The sequence below is a fragment of the Papio anubis genome, chromosome 12 (assembly GCF_008728515.1).
Source record: "Papio anubis isolate 15944 chromosome 12, Panubis1.0, whole genome shotgun sequence".
Lineage (NCBI taxonomy): Eukaryota > Metazoa > Chordata > Mammalia > Primates > Cercopithecidae > Papio > Papio anubis.
This window is the reverse complement of record NC_044987.1, coordinates 76,073,572-76,098,128: the sequence shown is the minus strand read 5'-3', so window position 1 is coordinate 76,098,128 and position 24,557 is coordinate 76,073,572. Positions and strand designations below refer to the sequence as shown.

General features: G+C 39.8%; 1 protein-coding gene and 1 pseudogene across 2 annotated transcripts; both read right to left on the bottom strand.

The window, feature by feature from the left end:
* Nucleotides 1-4,784: 4,784 nt before the first annotated feature.
* Nucleotides 4,785-24,547, bottom strand: C12H11orf58 (chromosome 12 C11orf58 homolog). 2 transcript variants are annotated; one of them, XM_009186495.3, is made up of 5 exons: nucleotides 24,306-24,547; nucleotides 18,224-18,307; nucleotides 14,736-14,796; nucleotides 9,990-10,099; nucleotides 4,785-8,031 (listed from the first exon to the last, which is right to left on the bottom strand). In XM_009186495.3, exons 1-5 carry the CDS (start codon nucleotides 24,366-24,368, stop codon nucleotides 7,798-7,800), a joined length of 552 nt encoding a protein of 183 aa, XP_009184759.1. In that variant the 5' UTR covers nucleotides 24,369-24,547; the 3' UTR covers nucleotides 4,785-7,797. The 2 variants fall into 2 exon arrangements, with proteins under 2 accessions (XP_009184759.1, XP_021782578.1); XM_021926886.2 differs by lacking the exon at nucleotides 24,306-24,547 and adding an exon at nucleotides 21,303-22,127 and having other exon boundaries at nucleotides 7,001-8,031.
* LOC116269954 lies at nucleotides 17,631-17,782 on the bottom strand (annotated as a pseudogene).
* Nucleotides 24,548-24,557: the final 10 nt, after the last annotated feature.

Here is a 24,557-nt window from a genome sequence, read left to right as displayed (position 1 = left end):
AAAAGATGTGGAGATTTTTCCTGGTCGCAAGGTTAAATGTTTAAAGTTATAGGCTGCACTATGCCTGTCCTAAGTGCCAGGTCCTGAGTGACCGAGGGACCCACATGCTCTTGGATCAATATGCATGTGTTCTTGATATGCAGGGCCCTCTAAAGCATGGGCCCCTGAGGCAGAAGCCCATCTTACCTGAGTTTAAGGGCGGGTTTCTCAATCTCAACATTATTGACATTTGGGCCAGATAATTCTTGCCGTGTGGGGCTGTCTTGTGCATCAAAGGATGGTGAGCAGCATCCCTAGAGTCTACCTACTAGACACTAGTAGTGCCTCCCAGCTGTCACAAACAGAAATATCTCCCAACATTGCTAATGTTCCCTGGCCAAGGCAGGGAAAGTGGGTGGATCACAAAATTATTTCTGGCTCAGAACCATGAGCTTAAGGATAATACTCCAGACAGGAAAGGCCCACGTGAACAGTTCCACTTAGAACTTAGTATCAATAAATATTCTGCTTAACGAATAAAAGAAAGCACATCACTAGTTTAACCAGAGACATGGGTTATTCTGAATTTCATATTTTCCTTTGGCTTCGACTATTTGCAAGCTTCAAGCTGAGTTTCAAGTTTACTACATTAGCTATGTGGGCCTCAGTTTTCTGGATAGATCTTTTATTTCTAATATATTAATTCTTGTGGAAATGGCTTTATGTGGTTTGAAGAGCTTGTTAGGCAAAATTGCCTTATGAAACTTCAGCCTTAGGAGGGATAACATCACTCTTGTTGTCCAGGCTGGAATGCAATGAATGGCGCAATCTCAGCTCACTGCAACCTCCGTCCTCCAGGTTCAAGTGATTCTCCTGCCTCAGCCTCCCAAATAGCTGGGATTACAGGCATGCACCACCACACCCGGCTAATTTTGTATTTTTAGTAGAGACAGGGTTTCTCCATGTTGGCCAGGCTGGCCTCAAACCCGACTTCAAGTGATCCAGCCACCTTGGTCTCCCAAAGTGCCGGGATTACAGGCATGAGCCACCATGCCTGACCCTTGAAGTAGTTTTGAGAGCAATGAACAGCAGTTGTGGGAGTTGGAGAGAGCAGGAAAGGCGCTGTTCGGTAATAGTGGTGGGTACACCTTGTGAGGAACATACAGGAGGTATTGCTTGGGTTTTTCTTGTGTCAGAAATAATGGTGAGGATGCTTTCTGACAGTAGGGTGGGAAGCTGAAGTTTAGAAATCAAGCCAGCAGGGATTCAAGCCATAGTAATTTGGGTGTTAAAGTTAATGTGTACTTCTAGTTTAGAGACAGAATAATGAAGTCATTTCTTTTCTTGGAAATCACTCAAAAGCAACAGATAATGAGAAACAGAAGTGCAAACTCCAGCTTCAACAAAACTAGGAGACATCTGAAACTCTTAACTCTAAAATAGGTGAAAGAGTTGGAAAGGTAGTGAATATAAAGTGAGAATACAGGAGGATGGCCGCTTCTGCAGGGTCCAAGTAAGCTAATTAGAGTGTCTTCCTTAAGTGAAGTGATTTGTAGGACCAGTCTGTCAGAGTGGCAAGGACAAAAAGAGACCTGGCATTCTGACAGCCCTATAATGCCTGATCTTCATCGTCAGAGTTACAGTGGTTCCCACAACCCTGAATCATGAAAGAAATTTCTGCTAGCTTGACCACTCTCCAACATGAAAATCCTACAAATAACTGGGAAGAATCTCATTTAAAGATGAGTCATCAGTTTTCCCCATCTAGGTATATAGCAATTTCTTCCTAAATAGGAGTTAAGAAAAAAAAAAAAAACAAAAAAAAAAAAACTATATTTATTTATTTATTTATTTAGAGATGGAGTCTTTTGCTCTGTCGCCAGGTTGGAGTGCAGTGGTGCGATCTCGGCTCGCTGCAACCTCCGCCTTCCGGGTTCGAGCAATTCCCCTGCCTCAGCCTCCTGTGTAGCTGGGACTACAGGCACCCGCCACCATGCCCGGCTAATTTTTTGTATTTTAGTAGAGATGGGATTTCACCATGTTGGCCAGGATGGTCTTGATCTCCTGACCTTGTGATCCACCCGCCTCAGCCTCCCAAAGTGCTGGGATTTCAGGCATAAGCCATCACTCCCAGCCAAAACTTATTTTTTTAAGAGATAGGGTCTCACTCTGTTTCCCAGGCTGGAGTACACTCGTGCATTCATAGCTCAATGCAGCCTCAAACTCCTGGGCTCAAGTGATCCTCCCATCTCAGCTTCCTGAATAGCTGGGACTACAGGTTATGAACCATTACTCCCAGCCAAGAGCTCATTCGAGACTCCTCTCTTACATGATACATCCAATCTTTAAGCAAATACTGTTGGTTTTACCTTCAAAATATATCCAGAATCTACTTCTTGCTACTCCCATTACCACCCTAGTCCAAGCCCTTGGGCTCACCTAGAATATTACCATAATCTAATTTTCACAGTTGGCTTCCCGTTTTTTTTTTAAATTACTGTGACATGATCTAATATTGCAGCTTAAGCAATATCAGAGGAGGCCGAAGCAGGCAGATCACTTGAGGCCAGGAGTTTGAGACCAGCCTGGCCAACATGGAGAAACCCCATCTCTACTAATACAAAAATTAGCCAGGTGTGGTGGCATGCGCCTGTAATCCCAGCCACTTGGGAGGCTGAAGCAGGAGAATCACTTGCACCTGGGAGGCAGAGGTTACAGTGAGCTGAGATGGTGCCACTGCCCTCCAGCCTGAGCGACAAGAGTGAAACTGTGTCTCAAAAGAAAAGAAAAAAGGAAGATATAATGAAATGTGAGCCGGCAGAACTCAGGAAGTTAAAAAATAATCACAAAAATGAAAATGGGAATGATGGGGTATACAGTGTTTGAATCATGATAAGGGGAATAAGGAACAGGAATTATAAAGAAAAATAACATAGAGATAGGAAATGATACATGCACATAATTGGAGTTCCTAAAGTAGAAAACGCCCATTTTCTATTTGTATAAATGAAAGCACTGAGAAACTTTGCTCACATGATAAAAAAGTCAGTAATAGGTTTTAGAAATGCCAATCTTCCAAATTCTTAGGCCAAAAATCAGTGATCTTTCATCAAAATTTATTTTTAATAAATTAGCTGACAATTCACTTGTCTGATAGTTTCATTGAGGGCATCTGACAGATGACAGAAACCATCTGACTTGCAAAGGGAGTCATTCAGGCCTCAACATAAACACGAATGTTTCAAATTGTCCCTTTGTTTGGACCCATGAAATACTTTACTCTCTGGGACAATTAAACACAGTAGGTCTGGCATGGCTGAGAGGTATTGCCTTTCCTCTAGTGGGAGAAAGGCTGTGAAATACGAAGTAGTTGTTTTAAGGCAGATCAATTTAGGAACAAATACATATGGATGTACAGGATTGGGAAATTCTCTACAGAACCCCTTCATGTACTCAGAAGCACGTATATCCTACTGGTTAACAATGCTAAGTACTGCTAGCAGGTCAAGGGAAGAATTTACAAGTACTTATGTTTTAGGAAAATGTCAATAATTGATTTGACGAAAGTTCTCAGTGCTCTTGTGTCAAGGGTGGGTAGAAGCCACATTGGAGTGGATTGAGGAGGGAGGGGATGGAAGTAAGAAATAGAGGCAGTAATAGAAAAGTTACTAAAATTAGATATAGATGAGAGAATTACACCCAACGTAGGTGGTACCTAGGAGCAACTTCTTTTTTTAAAAAAGATACGAAATACTTGAACAAATGCCGAAAGAAAAGGATCACAGATTAAGGGAGAGATTGAAGACTCAAGGGAAGATAATAAGCACTGCATTCACAAGGTTTAAAAGATTCAACAGTAGGCTGGGTGTGGTGGTTCACACCTGTAATCCCAACACTTTGGGAGGCTGAGGCAGGAGGACTGCTCAAGACCAGGAGTTCAAGACCAACCTGGGCAACATAGCCAGTCTCTACAAATTAAAAAATTAGCCAGGTGTGATGGCACACACCTGTGGTCCCAGCTACTCAAGAGGCTTAGGTGGGAGGGTCTTGAGCCCATTGAAGTTAAAGCTGCAGTGAGCCATGACCATGATCATGCCACTGAACTCCAGCTTGGGTGACAGAGCAGGACCCTGTCTCGGGGCAGCAGCGGAGATGGTGGGAACCAGGAGCCAGCACTTATCGATCACTTATCTATGTACTAAGCTTTTTGCTCATTTTACCTAAGTCTCATAACAACTATGCAAGGGGGTTACTGTTACTATCCTCATTTTACTTACCCAGAAAGGAGACCCAGAGAGATCAACTTATGCTCAAAGTCACCGAGTTTAGCCCTGTAGTGGAGTTGGGATGTCACAACCTAGAGCACAGAACACTTGTCCATGGCTGTGGATTTAGTAAGCGAAGTTCAGGGAATTTGTGCCTGAAGGTTTCTATTTTTATGTAAGATAGAAGGCAAAGACATGTTAAGAGTGAAGGAAAAAAAGAGGGTAACAAGTTTCAGAGTAGAAGTTTTACATAGTAAGAATGGAGAGCTGACTAGAGAAAATAAAGGTAATGGGCAGTGCTGAGGTCAGTTAAAACCAATTTTTACTAATATGGATTTATACATTTGGTGATCTTTCTCCAGAAATAACTGGTGAGGGTAGGAGGGCTTGGATACATCCAGGGCTGGGAATTTTCCAGGAAGTCATTTGGGTTAACAATCACGATACTGAATTGATAGATCAGGAAGCCGAGATAGGACTTACAAAGGAGGTGGAAACAGACTACGCCCTAACACAGAGCAGGTATAAAGGGGGAGTTGGTTAGAAGTGAATTTTTTTATTGAGTGATTTTAGAAGATGTTTTGGATACTGCAAGTATATAGGATGTGGTTGTGATGGAAACAAGTAATGGAACCAAAGCCCTGTGTGTAAGTAGTCACTGAAGCTAACCAGGTAGCTGAAATTTCTTTCCCTCAAATTTACTCAAAGAATGTGACTTTTGTGCTCTCAAACTATGGTTCAGGCACTCCAGACTTTTTTTCTGTACCTTCAATTCTCTCAGATTTAAAAAATTATACTAGAGAAGAGGACTTTTGCCTATGAATACAAACAACATTGCAATCTGTATCCGAAAACATTCTTTTCAATAGACTGTTAGGTTACGGGTACAAGTAAACACTTGGGTATAAAGCAAACATTTAAAAGTGCATTTCAGGTATTAAATTATGAATGATATGGAAAAGTTGCCATTAAACTTTCCACTGAATAGTGTTTCACAGCACAAAAATAATCTATTTTCCTGATACTTTTTTAGTATGGATACCAAGACAGCATGACATCAGTTGTCTTCTAATTTTGTTCCAGTTTGATTTTAAAAACCCACATGTTCATGCTTAAAAGATAGCATTATGTTTAATAGGTGCTAGGAAACCAGGCCACATGGACCAACCTACCTAAATTTACTCTAACCCTGAATTTTGTTAACACCCAATACATGAATTAATTGAAATCTGGATTTCTCTATACAGAGATGCAGAAAGTCTTGTAGTGTAGTTATTTTAAAACAAGGTGCTCCTATTTACTTATCAGAAACAAGACCATATCAACAACCCAACATTTAAATAATGAACTGATGAAAATACTTTTAAAAACCATAAAACTCATTTCTATCACATTCTTAAGTAAAAATCAATCTTCACTTTCTTAGTTATAAGCAATCCCACAGACATTTGAAAATTAGAGGGCAAACTAAAATTGTTGAATAAAGCCAAACTTTTTCAAACTATTTGTTAAATGTCATATATACTGTCTACCATCAAGTGATTCAATATTTTGCTATAGAGGATAGGATCTATTTTTCAAAAATGTGAGAAATTAAAAAAAAAAACAACAAAAAAACAAGGCAACAACTTTGGGGTCTGAAACATGAAATATACTGTAATATAGAGTCTACCAACCAGAAATCACCTGTTCTACTTGCTACTTGCTAAATTTCTCTAACGCATTCTAAATTATTTTATTTGATTTTTTTTTTTTTTTTGAGACGGAGTTTTGCTCTTGTTGCCCAGGCTGGAGTGCAATGGTGCGATCTTGGCTCACTGCAACCTCTGCTTCCAGGGTTCAAGTGATTCTCCTGCCTCAGCCTCCGGAGTAGCTGGGATTACAGGCTTGCACCACCACGCCCAGCTAATTTTGTATTTTTAGTAGAGATGGGGTTTCTCCATGTTGGTCAGGCTGGTCTCCTGACCTCAGGTTATCCACCTGCCTCGGCCTCCCAAAGTGCTGGGATTACAGGCATGAGCCACTGCACCTGGCAACACATTCTAAATTTCAAAGTGACATAAGAATAATTTTTAAAAATTCCAACACTCCAAGGCCGGGCGCAGTGGCTCACGCCTGTAATCCCAGCACTTTGGGAGGCTGAGGGGGGTGGATCACAAGGTCACAAGATCAAGACCATCCTGACTAACACCATGAAACCCCATCTCTACTAAAAATACAAAAATTAGCTGGGCATAGTGGCACATGCCTGTAGTCTTAAGTTACTTGGGAGGCTGAGGCAGGAGAATCGCTTGAACTCAGGAGGCGGAGGTTGCAGTTAGCTGAGATCACGCCACTGCACTCCAACCTGGGTGACAGAGTGAGACACCGTCTCAAAAAAAAAAAAATCCCAACACTCCAAATACATCCTTTAAGTATCTAGATGTATAACAATTCGGCTCACAAACAGGTGGGACTAAAGCCTTTGAACTTGTTACTTGTAAACATTAAGAATTTGGACCCAATTATCCAAAGATCCATTTACTAGCTCATAATGCAATCTGTGTTAATCAGCTGTACAAATCAACCACCTAATAGCAGTCAGATGATTCTAATCTTACACCAACAGAAACAGCAATAAAATTAGAAAGTAATACTTTTTAGTAATTAATCAATAAAATAGCACTGGGATAAAATGAAGAGAATTTCTTGTTTCAGCTTATCAGTAAGCCTGCTCCTCATTTGTAGATAATGAGGATAAAGGTATCACAGCCAAATATGGGAAACTGCTCTTTATTTAGACCTTTGGGACAAAAGTAACTTTGGTCACATGTTACTTAAAAAAAAAAAAAAAATCCAGTTTTACATATTTCTAAATAGATAGAACTAAATGATCAGAGAAATCATTTCTTCTGTAAAAATTGGCCAAATCTTATCAAAAATCTAACATACGATATAATCCAAATTATAAAAAGACTACTTGGGATCATAATATTGCAAATGTATGACAGTTGTAACTCCCATCTTAACAAGTGTGAAAAGTACTTACTCTCATGTTGCTTTGGTCCAAAAGAGTAGAGCTAACTCAGTAACAGGAAACTAAGTACCCAATCTTTTGCCAAAATTAATTTAGATTGTGACTGGCAGCAGAAATTTCCATGATGAACAGCTCTACTATAACAAAGAATAATTAAAGAATACTTTTCATGAACGTATCACAGTATCAAATACATTTTTATAAGAGAAAAATATGAAGGAAATGATAAAATAGCTATCACAAACAAAAAGCGTTTCCCCCATACGGTGAATTAGAGGGCTGATGATGCTAATATGAAAGTAAGTTGAGTACTGTATTTATTTCTTATTTTATACAACTCTTACTCTTTACAAAATTGGTTATAGTCATGCCCATAAAAGTGTAACCCATGGCATTTGAAAGCAAACACTCCTTGTAATTATTTAAAAGGGCCTTTTTAAAAATTATAATACAAAGGTCTGTGCTCTATAAGCAGTCCTCCACTGTGCATTATAACAATAAGGCTTACTTTTAATACAAAGACTAAGCATTTGGGAGTTATGAACCACTGGATTTAACAAACATCATTTTATAATTGCTTTTTGCATCTTTTTTGTTTTTGGGATCCTCCACTTCATCAGGGTGCTCAGGAGCTTGGAGTTCTTCAGCAGATTCTTCTTTCTCTGACTCTGAATCACTTTCAGAATCATCTGGACTTTCAGGATCAGGTGAATCATCATCGTCATCATCATCATCTCCAGCTACATCACCTTCTCCATCATGATCTTCTACCTAAAACATCAATCAACAGGCTCTTTTAAAAATAAACATTAGCCCATACAGAATCTGAGAAAGACCGTAAGTTCTGTCAGTCTTCGAAACACTTACTTTGTAGCCATTAGAACAACAGTTTTAAGACTTGAGTGGAATTTTAAGAAAGAGCTCTGTCTGGCTAGGCCCAGTGGCTCATACCTGTGACTGAGATTCCAGCTACTCAAGAGGCTGAGAGGCAGGGGGATTGCTTGAAGCCACAAATTTGAGACCAGCCTGGGCAACATATTGAGACCCTGTCTCTTAAAAAAAAAAACAACAACAAAAAAGAAACTAAAAAAAAGACAACAAAGAAAAATTAGCCAGGCATGGTGGTGCATGCCTGTAGTTCTAGCTACTCTGGAGGCTGAGGTGTGAGGATTGCTTCAGCCTAGGAGTTCAAGGCTGTAGTGAGCTATGATCATGCCACCGCATTCCAGCCTGTGTGACAGAGCAAGACTCCGTTTCTTAAAAGACAAAAGAAAACAAGAGGGGAGGTGCTCTGAAGACCACACACCTATCTCCCCTCTCCTAGTTTGAAAACCACGGTATTATATTTTCCCGAAAGAAACAATTTTTTAAATTGATAAGGCATGTTAACCACTGACCTTTATGTGGAAATCAGTTATAATTGTTTTGCACATTGTATTACTTTGGAGTAAACAGTAGTCACACATAAATTCATAATATAAAAAGAGATCACTTAGGAAACAACTGAAAAAAAAAGCTCTCTTAAACCATTATTTTAAACTTACATGAAATATTTTACTTAACTTGTGAGCATGTTGTTCATGCCTATTAAAAATGTGCCCTGGCCAGGCGTGGTGGTTCACGCCTGTAGTTCCAGCACTTTGGGAGGCGGAAAGATTGCTTGAACCCAGGAGTTTGAGACCAGCCTGGGCAACATAGCAAAAGTCCATCTTTACAAAAAATACAAAAATTAGCTAGGCGTGGTGGTGCAGGCCTATATCCCAGGTCCTTGGGAGGCTAAGGTGGCAGTGAGACTGTGCCACTGTACTCCAGCCTGGGTGACAGAGTGAGAACCTGTCTCAAAAAAGGGGGAAAGGTGCTCTGATGTTTAAACAGCATTTTCATTTTTAGAGAACACACTTTAAAATCCTTAGAAACAGGCCAGGTGAGGCTGGGCACGGTGGCTCAAGCCTGTAATCCTAGCACTTTGGGAGACTGAGGCGGGCAGATTGCCTGAGCTCAGGAGTTCAAGGCCAGCCTGGGCAACATGGTGAAACCCTATCTCTACTAAAATACAAAAAATTAGCTGTGTGTGGCATCATGTGCCTGTAATTCATCTACTCAGGAAGCTGAGGCAGGAGAATTGCCTGAACCCAGGAGGTGGAGGTTGCAGTGAGCTGAGATTGCGCCACTGCACTCCAGCCTAGGGGTAACAGAGTGAGACTCTGTCTCAAAACAAAACAAAACAAAAACAAACGGCCAGGTGTGGTGGCTCACGCCTGTAATGCCAGCACTTTGGGAGGCCAAGGTGGGTGGGATCACCTGAGGTCAGGAGTTTGAGGCCAACCTGGTTACATGGTGAAACCCCATCTCTACAAAAATAAAAAAAATACAAAAATTGGCTGGGCATGATGGCAGGTGCCTGTAATCCCAGCTACTCAGGAGGCTGAGGCAGGAGAATCACTTGAACCAGGGAGGTGGAAGACATCACACCACTGCACTCCAGCCTCGTGAGAGGAGACTCCATCTAAAAAAAACAAACAAACAAACAAAACACCACACAAAATCTTTGGAAACATCTCTTCTGATTACCTACAGAGACCAGTAGGGCATATACAATTATTTTTAAGATAATTACATACAGAGAGCTTTCTACATGGGATTCTTGATTGCTAGGGTAATCTAACAGCAATAAGTGGTACCAAATTGAAAACTAATTATCTTCCCAATGAAAATAAGTTAATTACTACCTCACTGAAGCCAAGTCCACAATGTCGCCGGTATCTTCCTGACAATTTACTGTCCATACTTTGCTGATATTGAGACTCCAGTTCTTCATTAATTTTCTTGTCTTCTTCCCCTGCATGTCCAGGATACTTTAGTTATGTTTCAGTCAAATTAATAATTTACACAAAAACCCATAATACAGATGCCATTATACTCAGGGCTGATTTATCTAATTGTGACTAATTTTACTATGAATTTTGAGAATTTATGCCATAGGTGGTTACCTAATAGACAATAAAATGACTGATGTTGAGATAGCATAAGTATTTATTACTAAACACTTTGGGTATTAAATGTTTTAGCTTACTTATAATAAGTAGATGTTCTCCTGAAAGTTTTTTTCCTAGTCACCTAATAAAAACTCTCTAACAAACAGAATTATCTATCTTTGAACAAAAACACTGAAAAAAGCTAGGCACTTCTGTTCAGCAAATGGCTAAATAAAATGGTCATGTACTGACTCTCCTTTATGCCTTCCTTTGCATATCAAGTTTATCAGAACAACTTAAACTTTAAAGCAGCAGTTGCCAACCTTTTTGGCACCAGGGACCAGTTTTGTTGAAAACAATTTTTCCATGGATGGGGAGTGGGGGTGGTGGTGATTTCAAGATGATTCAAGTGTATTACATTTATTGTATACTTTATTATCACATAATATGTAATGAAATAATTGTACAACTCACCGTAATGCAGAAGCAGTGGGAGCCCTGAGTTTGTTTTCCCTACAACTAGATGGTCCCATCTGGGGGTGATGGGAGACAGTGACACCCTAAGTGTGTTGCTTATGTCCAGTCTACTCGCTGTAATCTTGTTTGGCTGCTGTCACTACAGAAAACCCTGTTTCACAAAGACAGGAGGTTGGAAATAGAAGCAGGCTTTCCAGTGCTTTCGTGGCAATCTCAGAGTATTCCACTTTGTCTTTAATCCAGAATGAAGTTGTCTCAAACATACTTTTAAGGGCACCGTCATTTGTGATCTTAAGCAGCTGATCCTCTTCTAGCATGAACAAAGTCGATTCACCTTATTCACAAATGGGTTGTGAATCCATTCCTTCCCAGTTTGGGGCTCTTTCGTGGTTGGAAAATAATACTCAAACTCTTTGAAAGCTGAGATAGGTGATCATGTGCCAGGTGGGAGAAAAAAGGTCCTGGCTCAGTCTCTTTTAAAATCTCTGCTAATGTTTGAAACATGTCAAAAAATCCCAGTGTTCACTTGTGGCCCCCATAATACCAGTTTGGCTTTGAATGCAGTCACTTTATCTGCCAACTTGAACACAGTTTTGTTCTCCCCTGAGGTGACAGATTGAATATGTCACACAAGTAAGCAAGGTTTTTTTTTTTTTTTTTGAGACAGAGTCTCACTCTCTTGCCCAGGCTGGAGTGCAGCGGCATGATCTCGATCTCGGCTCATTGCAACCTCTGGCTTTCAGGCTGAAGTGATTCTCGTGCCTCAGCCTCCCAAGTAGCTGGGATTATAGGGGTGTGCCACCACGCCTAGGTAATTTTTGTATTTTTTAGTAAAGACGGGGTTTCTCCCTGTTGGCCAGGCTGGTCTCAAACTCCTGGCCTCAAGTGATCTGCCTGCTTTGGCCTCCCAAAAGTGCTGTAATTACAGGCACGATCCACCACGCCTGGCCAAGTAAGCAGGTTTTACGACCCATTCTGTGTCAATGAAATGTGCTGCCAGTGATGACATTTTCTAAAAAAAAAAAAAAAAATCTCTGGAGTGGCTATTATAACTGAAAAACTCTGGCCAGTGATCTAACTTTAGGAAGCCATCTCTGTTGTGTGTATAAGAGACGACATGTGTGCTCTGTGTCCATCTTCTCACAGAGCTACATGAACAGATGTGAATTAAGGGCATGTACTTTAATGTGGTTGAAAATTTTAATCACATCCTGCAAAATGTTAAGTTCAGGTGACGTTTTTCAACTAGTCAGCATCTCTGTGGATGACACAGTACACAGACTCACATTCAGAAGCAAGCTCTTTGACCTGAGTAGTGAAACCAGAAAGCCGTCCAGTCATGGCAGCTGCTCCATCCCTGCATATATCGATACAAAATGCCAAATTCAGTTTTCCTGATATGTAATTATTTATAAGACTTGAATAGTTCTGCAGCTGTGGTGCTGGTTGAAAGCAAAAGTGCACATAACATATCCTCATGCACATCCTCCTGAAAAATGTATCACACAAAAACAAGCATTGTTGCTTTGTTGTCAACACTGGTAGACTCATTAACCTGGATTGCGTACCACAGTGACTCATTAATCCTCTCTAACAATTGTGCCTCAATATCCTCTATTTCATGAATTCATCTAGTTATGGTGCTAGCCAGAAGAGGAACATGTGCCACCTTTTGAACTGCAGCCTCTCCTAAGAGTTCACAACAGACATCCTTAGCAGAAGGCAGGATCAACTCTTCACCAGTAGTAAAGGGCTTCTTAGCTTTAGCCATGTGATTAGCCACTAAGAATGATGCTCTCACTGCAGACACATTTGATGAAGTGGTGGCCTTCAATAATTACTTCTGTTCTTTGCGTTCACGATTTTTTCTTTTGAAAAACGCCAAAGGCTTGTCTTTTAATGCATGGTGCTCGGTCTCCATGTGGTGAAGCACTTTTAAAGGTTTCATGGCTTTTCTGGATAGCTGGTCATCATATATTAGACAAAGCAGGTTTGGAGAATGTGAATCAGCTGTTGCAATGAACCTGTAATTTAAGTAGGACTCTTGGTATTTTGTTTTAAATGCAGCTTTCTCTTTGTTGGCAGTATTAGTCTTCTGGTGTCTCATCATTGGGTCTTTCTTCCTTTTCAAAGAAGCTCTCCAAGGACGTTTGTTTTTTTACTCATTTTGGCTAGGGTTAGCTTGTGGGCTTACCAAAACTGTGACTGAGACAAATGCACAGTGCAGGAAAGAGGCACGGAGGGAAGTGGTAAATAAAACAATGGGCAGGCCACATGCAGACTAAATAAATGTCAGATTCTGACTTAGAGCCTGCCACTAGATGCAGTTTGTCACTTGCCACTCACTGATATGGTTTTGATATGAGTTTGCAAGCAGTTGATTTATTAAGGTCTCTGTGCAGTCAAGCCTCTCTGCTAATGTTAATCTGTTTTTGCAGTCACTCCCCATCACCACCTCAGTTCCACTTCAGATCATGAGGTATTAGATACTCATAAGGAGGCACAACCTAGATCCCTGGCTTGCACAGTTCACAATAGGGTTCAAGATCCTATGATAATTCAGTGCTGCCAGTGATCTGATAGGAGGCGGATTTCAGGTGGCCATACAAGCCATTGGGAGCAGCTGTAAATACAGATAAAGCTTCTCTGGCTTGCCTGCTGCTCACCTCCTGCTGTGTGGTCCAGTTTCTAATAGGCGAGGGATGGGTACTGGGGGTTGGGAGCTCTGCTTGAAAGCTCTCAGATTTAAAAGGGTAAATGTGGCAGTTGAAATATTTTTCCATTCTGCAAAGTACAGGAATTTTTTTTTGCCTTATATAGCAATACAAATCAATTTGAAGTAATTAACACTAGAAAAATAAAAGATCAATGAATTTCTAAAATGTGCTACGTATGCTATGTTAGCATAATTTAAGTAACTTAAAGTTTTGTTGAACATAATCTAGGTCACTGTGTCTTTTATTAATATGTGCCTTTTATTAATAGTGTCCAAGATTAGGGTCAGTTTTAAATAGGCAAAAATTTCACTTTTCAGCACACCAAATACCCAAATTTATTTTCAGTTTTTATTTAAAAATGTTCTTCCCTAAAATTATTTTTAAAGCTTATTTCTTCAGGCTCTGCAACTAGTTTATATTCTTCAAAGATTTTAAAATAAAACTTAGTGAATACACAAAACTAGAATACGCCAACTATGACACTATATGCTAATATACAAAGAACAAAAATTCTGTACATACCAGAGTTAACAAGATGAGGCATAAAACCTCACTACAATTAAAATATATGTTCTGAATCAGTAAAAATGGAGACAGAAAAAGGTTAGTTTCTTGGTTAGAATATCATAATGACATATACTCTCATCTTTTAAAAATCAAAGTACATGAAACCTGATACTTTATATATGTAACATGTTTACCTATTATGTACTTCTAATTTTTTTTTTTTTGAGACAGAGTTGCACTCTGTCACTCAGGCTGGACTGCAATAGTGTGATCTTGGCTCACTGCAACCACTGCCTCTCAGGTTCAGGCAATTATCGTGCCTCAGCCTCCCAAGCAGCTGGGATTACAGGTGTGAGCCACCACACCTGGCTAATTTTTGTATTTTTTAGTAGAGACAGGGTTTTGCCATGTTGACTAGGCTGGTGATTTGCCTCAAGTGATCGGCCCACCGCAGCCTCCCAACATGCTAGGATTACAGGCATAAGCCACGGTGCCAAGCATTTTTTTCTCTCTTTTTTTTTTTTTGAATTTTAAGAGATGAGGTCTTGCTCTGTAGCCCAGGCTGGAATGCAGTGGTGCAATCATGGCTTCATTGCAGCTTCAAACTCCTGGGCTTAAGTGATCCTCCCACTTTAACCTCCCAAATAACTGGGATTACAGGCATAAGCCACTGCACCCCAATTCTAACATTTTAATAATTTACACAATTACATGCCAAAGTAGAATATCCTGAAACATGAACACACACTTCATATTCTGAATTTAGCACTTTTGTTTTAATTACATTTTACTTTCTTACCTGTTCGGAAGTGAGATGTTGATTTGTGATCTCCTATAACAAGACGACCAGTATGTTCTTTCTATAAGAAGGTTGAAAATGTATTAGCATTTGAGACCACTAATTTAACCTTACTGGGTATCTACTATGTGCTGAAAACTATTCTAGGCTTCTGGGACACAGTGAAGACAAAAGATTAAATTAGAATCTCTGCCTTTAAGGACCTTACATTCTAGCAAGGGTAGGAATGGAGAAGGGAGACAGGCAAACATAATCGCTATTTATACTATGTTAGAAGGTACTAAGTGTGATTAAAACAAAACAGACCTGAGTAAGGAGTAGAGCAGGTTGGAATTTTAAATAAGATGAATAGATAACTAGAAAATTGAGTCAATCTAAACATTTTCTTTCCTAAAGGCCAGTTAAATGACTTGCTTTAACTTCCCACCTGCTCTTTCTGCTGCCTCAAGTATATCTCATGGAGAGAAAGCAAATGAGATTTAGCCAGACAAAAATGAAATAATTAAAACTTATAATGTATCATATAAAGTGATAGATCTTATTACAGTATATCACAATCATTAGCTATCTCTTTACTATTTGACAATAAACTACTAATCTCAACTTGTCAAAAAGAACAATTTAAAACAATCCTGTACTCTAAACATAAAAATACATCTGATTCAATATTACCAACTGATTAAACTGCATAATTACTCTCAATTTAATCAGTTCTATCCACTCTTTATGGTTCATATTTAGTTTCATAAGTGCTCATTAAAACACCGTGTGAAGGTGAGAATAAATGTAACTTTGGAAAGCAATCTTAACCAATCATCTGTGAAGATATAGTAACAAACCTTCCTATTGTGAAAAAATGGCAGGTACAGTCTCCATACACAAAAATGATATTATTGGAAAAGTTCAAGCGTTAATGCTCATTGCTTTATGTGCCATTAACACATAAGCAAATCAATAATTCAGTGTGTTACTTGTTTAGGTTGCAAAACCGACAGCCATTAACAAGATTTTAATATAACAGCATCAAGTTATTCCAGGATGATGACGGTATTGCACTGATCTATTCATATCATCTTAGCTGGTTCTTCCTGTGACCAATAACATATTCATGATAGCTGGCTAGGATTAGAAATATACTTTGTGGCCACAAAATGGAATAAATCTAAACAGCCCATATGAAGATCAAAGCTACAATCTTGGCGTCACAAAGAATTTATGGGCCAGGCACAGTGGCTCATGCCTGTAATCCCAGCACTTTGGGAGGCCGAGGAAGGTGTATCACAAGGTCAGGAGTTCAAATGGTGAAACCCTGTCTCTACTAAAAATACAAAAATTAGCCGGGCATGGTGGCAGGCACCTGTAATCCCAGCTACTCGGGAGCCTGAGGCAGAGAATTGCTTGAACTCGGGAGGCAGGGGTTGCAGTGAGACTGTCTCAAAAAAAAAAAAAAAAAAAAAAAAAAAAAAAAAGAATTTAATCTATACACAACAACCTATTTATTAGTTAGTCAACTTCCATATATTTTATATTAGGATGTTCTTCCTAAGTACTTGAATAATTTTCATTCTACTAAGTTGAATATGGCCCCTAAACTCACACTTACCTTACATATGCTTAACAAATCTTTTAAGTCCTCACTTAATTTTCAATGATAGGTTCTTAGAAACTTCAACTTTAACTGACTTTAGTTGAAACAACCTATAATGAAAACAATTTTCCTCCTTATCAGTGTTACAGTGAAACAACTTTATTGTCAGTTTGCTAAAAGTTAGTTTCCAAGAAACATAAGAGATGTTAAGTGAGGACTTAGTATATTTGCATGAAACGAGAGAAACTGCAGACTATTTTCTATGACAAATTACAAATTGGGAAATCTGGAGTAATGAGATATTATACAAATGCTTTATTTAAATAGGTCTCAGTGTTTTACATGACCTCTTCCTATCCCCAAACCCACTGTTGTAGTCTGGCTAACTCCTTCTCATCCTTTGAGATTCAGATCAATTCTATTTTGGGGAAGCTTTCTTGCACTGCTAAACCAGAGTTAGCTGCCCTCTGTGATTCCACAGCACTATGTGCATGGTTTTCTCACAGCAATTACAATTCCGTATTGTTATTATCTGGTTTCCTCCATTACATACTAGCTCCAAACATATATTATTGATCTATGTGGCCACCCAGGATCCAGCACAGTAGTAGGTAGTCTATAATTGTTGGGAAAATGAATGAATGTATTCCCATGTGTATAACAAAACAAAGAGCAGAATTTCATTTTAAGGTGCTTAAAAAAAGAGAAAAAAAAGCTTTCCTATTTCTTTTTCAATTTAGTTTTTAGGAAGACTATTGGGACAATGTTAGGAAAATAAATTTACTTGCTTAAAAAAATAAGTATCTAGAGATCCCTGTATAAACTGCTAGGATAAAGAAAGGTTTTTACAAGAGATATTTTCCTGGCACTTGTTTTATACAGTTGACCCCTGAACACAGGATTAACCTGTGTGGATCCACTTACACTTGAATTTACTTCTGCCTGTGCCACTCCCAGACAGTAAGACAATCTCTCCTTTTCAGCCCACTCAACATGAAGACTATAAGGATTAAGACCTTTATGATGATCTACTTCCAATTAAAGAAGAGTCAATTATTTTCTCTTCCTTATAATTTTCTTGATAACATTTCCTTTTCTTTATTATAAGAATACAGAATATAATAACACCCAAAATATGTGTTAACTGGTAATTATGTTATCCAGTAAGACTTCCAGTCAACAGTAGGCTATTAGTAGTTAAGTTTTTGGGAAGTTGAAAGTTATATGCAAACTTTTGACTGCCTGCAGAACCAGCACCCCTAACCCCCACATTGCTCAAGGGTCAACTGTACCTTCTATTAACGTTAACCAAACTGACAGGCATTTCAAAGTATCTTGAACACTTTTAAAATTAAGGGTTTCCCGCCCCCCCCCGCTTGGTCCCTGGTGTTCTACACATTCAGAGAAACTTCTCTATCTAGTAACAAACTATAGAAATAATCTCTGAAAGTGTAGTCTTAAAATTAGGTTTTTGATAAAGGATATTCCTGTAGTTACTACTTCAAAGGCTGGCGGGAGCTACAAAATATGACAGGCTTTTCACTTTGGCCAGAGGTTCCCACAAGATAACCTACCCAGAAGAAATATCTTCTATCAAACCACTGGGCCAACACATGGCAAATCATAAACTTTGACATGTCTTTTCTCCTATACAGCCTCCTTGAGCCAAATTTTTCTCTGTGCAGACTTCAAACTTTACGGACAGAGAATCCTAGATGTGGCTCAAAAATAATATAAATTTTATGTGCTTGGTTAGACCAGACGTATTTCCCAAAGCCAAAATAAATCACACAGAACAGGAAAATGGAATCCACGTATATTCAGTCCTTCTTACTTAGCATACACAAAAATGGCAGTAGTTTCACAGAAAAGGTAAAAATGCATACCATCTGATGCTTACCTTTCCTGCACCCATAAGTCTCAAGAACTTTTGTTTTCTCTCTTCATTACCCAAGTCTGCTGCCTCCCAATTGCTAGATCCCAGCTGGAAAAGAAATTGGTTATTTTTTTTTTTTTTGCATAAAAATAAGTGTTACAAAATCTAAAGTCTACCTGTAACTCCTAAGTTTTTTTTTTCTCTGTCAGTTGTAAATATAAACAGGGTTCATTTTTCTTGTTTAGGAAGTTCAGCATATTCATCATATTCAAATTTACTCCTTTTCTATTACCTCACAGCAGAATCCTTTAGTTCTTCTGCAGCCAGAGCTGAGTCTCAAGTTTGCCTGTATCAGAGTCCCAGAGGGCTTGTTAAAACAGACTGCAGGGCTACAGCCCCAGAGATTCAGTAAGTCTGGGGTGGAGCTCTAGGATTTGAATTTCAACAAATTCTTTTTTTTATTTTTTTGAGACGGAGTCTGGCTCTGTCGCCTGGGCTGGAGTGCAGTGGCCGGATCTCAGCTCACTGCAAGCTTCCGCCTCCCAGGTTCACGCCATTCTCCTGTCTCAGCCTCCTGAGTAGCTGGGACTACAGGCGCCCGCCATCTCGCCCGGCTAGTTTTTTGTATTTTTTTAGTAGAGATGGGGTTTCACCGTGTTAGCCAGGATGGTCTCGATCTCCTGACCTCGTGATCCGCCCGTCTCGGCCTCCCAAAGTGCTGGGATTACAGGCTTGAGCCACCGCGCCCGGCCTCAACAAATTCTTAAGTGATTGCTGATGCTATTTATCTGGGGACCACACTTTGAGACCCACTGCCTTGCAGGGTCCTAGAGCACCTAGTACTCTGAACTTAGACGGCAGCCACAGTTGTTAGTTGAAGTTAAAAATTCTGGCTTTATCAGTGAGCTAACTTTTAACTTAAGGAGAAAATTTTAACTTTTCAGTTTCCTTTTAGAGCAGTTCTAGTTATTTGTTAGGATTGAGATGTCATTACTTTTATTCTTTCTTAAAAGTCTTCCAAAGAACAAAGAGAAAACTTATTTTTTAAAAGAATAGACTAAAACTCATTCTATTGCAATTATCAAATGAGTCCACTGAACTCTTATAAATCTAAGAAATACGATGGAATCCTAGTGAGCATATTTTTCCCTACATTTTGAAACAAATGTGAAAACTGTTGTTTTTTAACAGTTCATTATTTATAATTCATTATTCCCAACTGTGCTAAAAATAACTAAAATAATTTTTAAGATCGTTTTCTCACTGTATTGTCCAAAGTATTTCATCATCTTTCAAGACATCATACCTGTTGTCTACTTTTAGCTTTCATTGAACACAGATGGGAATTCACAATTTTTCATTTTCCATTCATAATGGCAAGAAGAAAAAACGGACAGAAGGCATTAACTATTATTAGATGAAGAAGGTGAATGCAAAATGACAGGCAGTCATATTCCAGACTAATGATGATAAAATTAACTGCAAAAATCTCAGACTATGAGTTTTTGGATAAGGAAATACTAGAAGGCTTTTCTCCCACCCAAGAATCGACAAGAAAAAGAAAAAAAAGACAAACAAGAAATGTACTCTCACTGGGAGAGCCATCAGCAGGAAGGACAGTATTTTACAGTAAGAACCAGGATCATTCTATTTTCTAAAAGGAGGTGTGACTGTTTTATTTCATCTTTTACAATGTTTATGCATCAAAATTTACTTGACTTGGTTGCAAATGGACAAAGGGTGAAGGCAGATGTGTATACAAGCTGACTGGAAGGAAAATGAAATAAAAATATTCACTGAATTTATCATTCTAATTAAGTTTATAATCTAAAAATAAAAATGTTTTGCAATTATGGAGCAAGGATGACAAATCCTTCTTCAACACAAAATTGTAAGCAATAGAAGGTTTCAAAAATTCTTCAAGTATTGTATTTTGATGATGCAAATGCGAGACGGGTTTGAACTTCAAGGGTCCCTTATAAGTGGATTTTTTTCAACCAAATGCAGATCCATCCCAAGTATATGGAAGGCTGATTTTTCCTATTCTCAAGTTCCACAGGCCTGGCTGCGGGACTTGAGTATGCAAGATTTGCCAAGGAGGTGGGTGGGTCCTGGAACCAATCCCCCACATTTAGCATACTGAAGGATGACTATATGTACATCAAAATCAGGAAAACACAGAATATAAATTTTGGTTTGCTATTGTTAAATTCACATTAAAATTCCTAATAAAGTTGTTTTGCACTATCTCCCTTTATTCTTATTTCTAAAAATTATTTGTAAAACACTAAAATATTAAAAAATACACTATTTCCCCTGAGCATATGAGAGTTAAAGCATTTGTACCAACCTGGACCCATTTACGCTTCTAAATTCTCATTAGTGGAAGGGCTTATATGCTCTCATAATTTTGGTTCCCTAAGTTCCAAATCTCTACGTCTTTCCACGTGACCCCCTCATATATTTTTATAGGCCATTTAGTTCTTAACTATTTCTGGCTCAATATAGTTAAAGTAATGGTGAAGCTTCAGTTCTGACTCTCACTAAATCACTGGCTCTATAAGCCAGGATCTGACATTTAACTTAATTTTAACTCATCTATAAAGAGATGCCTTTTTAAAAGACTGTCTTAAGACACTGAGGCACAGAGAGGCTAAGTGACTTGCTTTGATCCTCTGACCATCCTGTGTTTTTTCCACATCATACTGTCCATGATCAAATGAGACAGATGAAAGTGGTCTATGAACTCAGTTATACAAATGTACAGCATTAAGTTAAAAAAATTGTGTAAAAACCAACTTTCTTGATTCTGCTTCTAATAAAAGAGTAAAACATCTTCAGTGTTTATATAAATAATCCTGTCATCTACAACTTCTAATCCCAATGTTTTAAGGAAATAACATTAAGTCCTGCCAGTTCTTCTTTTCAAAGCAGCACTCCAGGACTGGACTGGCATCAGGAACCGGTTTCATGGAAGACAATTTTTCCACTGAGAGGGAGGATGTGATAATTTCAGGATGATTCAAGTGTATTACATTTATTGGGCACTTTATTTCTATTATTACTACATTGTAATCTATAATGAAATAATTATACAACTCACCATAATGTAGACTCAGTGGAAGCTTTGAGCTTGTTTTCCTAAAACTAGACAGTCCCATCTGGGGGTAATGGGAGACAATGACAGATCATCTGGCATTAGATTCTCATAAGGAGTGTGCAACCTAGATCACTCGCATGTGCAGTTCACACCAGGGTTCACGCTCCTATGAGAATCAAATGCCAACAGGAGGCAGAGCTCAGGTGGTAATGCAAGCCATGGGGAGTGGCTGTAAATACAGATGAAACTTTGCTGGCTGGCCCACAGCTCACATCCTGCTGTGCAGCCTGGTTCTGTGGCCCAGGGGTTGGAGACCCTTGCCTTAAAGTGCAACAGTGAGTACCTTGTCCAAATGCTGCTTTCTGAAAAGCACGTGGGTGCACTATACATTTTAAGAGAGGTTCCTTAGCAGTTACTCCCCACTCTTCCCACTTCCTATAAGAGCGCTTTCATTTCTCCACTCCAAGCCATTGAAACTACTTTTAAGTTGTCTTCATCCTTAATACCCTTTCCTACAGAACTGCAATCAATTTACCTTCTGAATACACACCCTGGTGACTTAGAATTTACTCCTACATTGTTAGCATTTTGCTAGAGTTGTATTCTGTGATTATCTACTTTTAATATTAAAAAAATGTTTTGTTACCCCAATTAGATGTGAGGTCAATGGGCATAAGAAAACTTCAATGATCTCTTACATACCGTGGATGCTCATTAGAAACTGTTTCCCAACTATATGTTACAGCTAGAATTTTTTTTTTTTTTTTTTTTTTTTTGGAGACAGAATCTTGCTCTATCGCCCAGGATGGAGTGCAGTGGCCCGATCTCGCCTCACTGCAAGCCCTGCCTCCTAGGTTCACATCATTCTCCTGCCTCAGCCTCCCTAGTAGCTGGGGCTACAGGCGCCCACTACCACGCCCGGCTAATTTTTTAAATAGAGACGGGGTTTTACTGTGTTAGCCAGATGGTCTTGACCTCCTGACCTTGTGATCTGCCCGCCTCGGCCTCCCAAAGTGCTGGCATTGCAGGTGTGAGCCACTGCACCCGGCCTGCTAGTTTTTTTTTCCTACAACAGCTTGGAGGTCTTTTAATGAATGTATTACCTATGGTTAAAAAAAAATTTTTTTTAAAGTACTGGCTGGGCGAGGTGGCTCACACCTGTAATCCCAGCACTTTGGGAGGCCAAGGTGGGCAGATTGCTCGAGTCTAGTAGTTGGAGACCAGCCTGGGCAACGCGGCAAAACCTGGTCTCTACTAAAAATACAAAAAATTAGTTGGGTGTAGTGGCGCACACCTGTAGTCCCAGCTACTGTGGTGGTGATGTGGGGAGAGGGGGTTGAATCAGGAGGATCACTTGAGCCAGGAAGGTGGAGGCTGCTGGGAGCACTGATTGTGCCACTGCACTCCACCCTGGGCGACAGAGACAGACCGTGTCTCACCTGTCTCAAAACAAAAACAAAACCCAGGTACTTAAAGATACGCTTACATGATTGGGAAAGGTCTTAAAGGTCGTCTAGTTTAAACTGATCTCTTCCGAAGCTGTAAACTTAATGACTTAATCCCTTTAACTTTGTGAAATTTCGTATCACCTGGAGATTTCTGTCACGCTAAAAGATACTTCCAAACAGGTGTCTGACATCCTAGCAATCAAGTCATATTTAAAGATCAGGAGGAAAACAACGTTAACAGCTTTTTAAGTGAGCCAGGTTACTCAAAAACGTGAATCAATTCCTGACAAAACCTGAATTACCATATTAACAAGATCTAAAAGCCAGTAGCAGAAACAACAGAGAGCAAGAATAAACTTCTCTAGATGCCCATTCATCTCCAAATCTTTACTGATAGCTAATCTTTCTGCAGAGCTGAAGTCGATTCCTTTAAAGACCCTTACTATTCCGGTCCTCGCCCCACCTCCCACTCAGAGGGGCAGGTCTTAACACCATCTCATTTGCTACAAAGTAGTATTCAGTAGGCTTTTAAAATTTTATGAAAAGCACTGAAATAGAAAAATTTAAAGCTCTATGTATTCAGAAATTTACAGTACTTCAAACAAAACCGAAAAAAACTTAGATATCCCTTCATCATCCTTAAAGATGACCTCTCCGCTCCCTTTCCAACAATTTCCCCATCAACGTTGCCAAGACATTTATCCATTGTATGAAGGACCTACTTTTACGTTTACTGGTTACCTACTGTTTCCATGACACTGCGCTACGAGCTAGGGCAAATATACAAAAAGGCCTAAAATAAGCATCATATTTCTCTCCGAATTCCCAACACCCGGCACTGCAGTAAATATTTAATAGGTTACTTTAAGGGATAAACCGTTTGCTATTAAAACCTATGAGGTGGGGGCTGGAGAAGGGAACGGCATTTGATGGGGAGACGAGGTAAGAAGAATGAGGTATTAATATCCGACATCAAAATGGGCTTCTAGGTCTCAACGTCTCAGACCTCACCACCAAAGCCAGTACCAAATTACACCCGTGGCACAATTTTCGGCTCAATACTGTTCTCGGTTTACCCTTACTAGTGCAGCTAAAGTTAACTATTAACGGCACATTGCAAAAATCATCTAGGCAGGAAAATCTGTCCAAATGTGCACGAACATTTCGACATTGTCACAGGAACATTTAGAATCCAAAACAGGGAGAGTCTTGCCGTCTCTATCGTGAGCACAAAGGCCCGAGAAAGCATCCTCATCGGCCCCCCAAAACGCACGTAAGAAATCCCTTGACTAAGCTCTTTCACTCCTCGACCCTCTCCGAATTTCCTTCCTCAATCCCCCTTCCTACGCAGGTCTTCGGCTCCCAGCGTGTGGGCCTCTTCAAACCTTCTCACCCTCATAAAGATTAAGGGAGACATTTCCCACTCATTCTTCTGGTTTCTCCCCTGGGCTCTCCCGCTGCGGGCCACCTCAGGCGCGTCCTCCTCCAACCACCCTTCCTGGCCTACTCCAGCCTTTAGTAGGCCTCAACCCTCTGCCACTCCGCCATTGTTATTTACATCGTCATCTGGGGAGGCCGAACGCTTCACCCCATGCGGGTGAGACTCTCTGGCAGCACTCATCCTTGCAGGGATCCCGACGAAAAATGCCGAACCCTCTAGCCGCTCTCCCCAGCCGCAACACCAGCAGCCTGCAATCCACCACCGGCCCAAGCAGCGCCACTCCAGAACGCAGAGCCCCTCCGGGCCTTCTCTGCGACAGTCGTCACCGTTGCGGCCCCTCGCCGCCCCGGGGCACTTTGGGAATTGTAG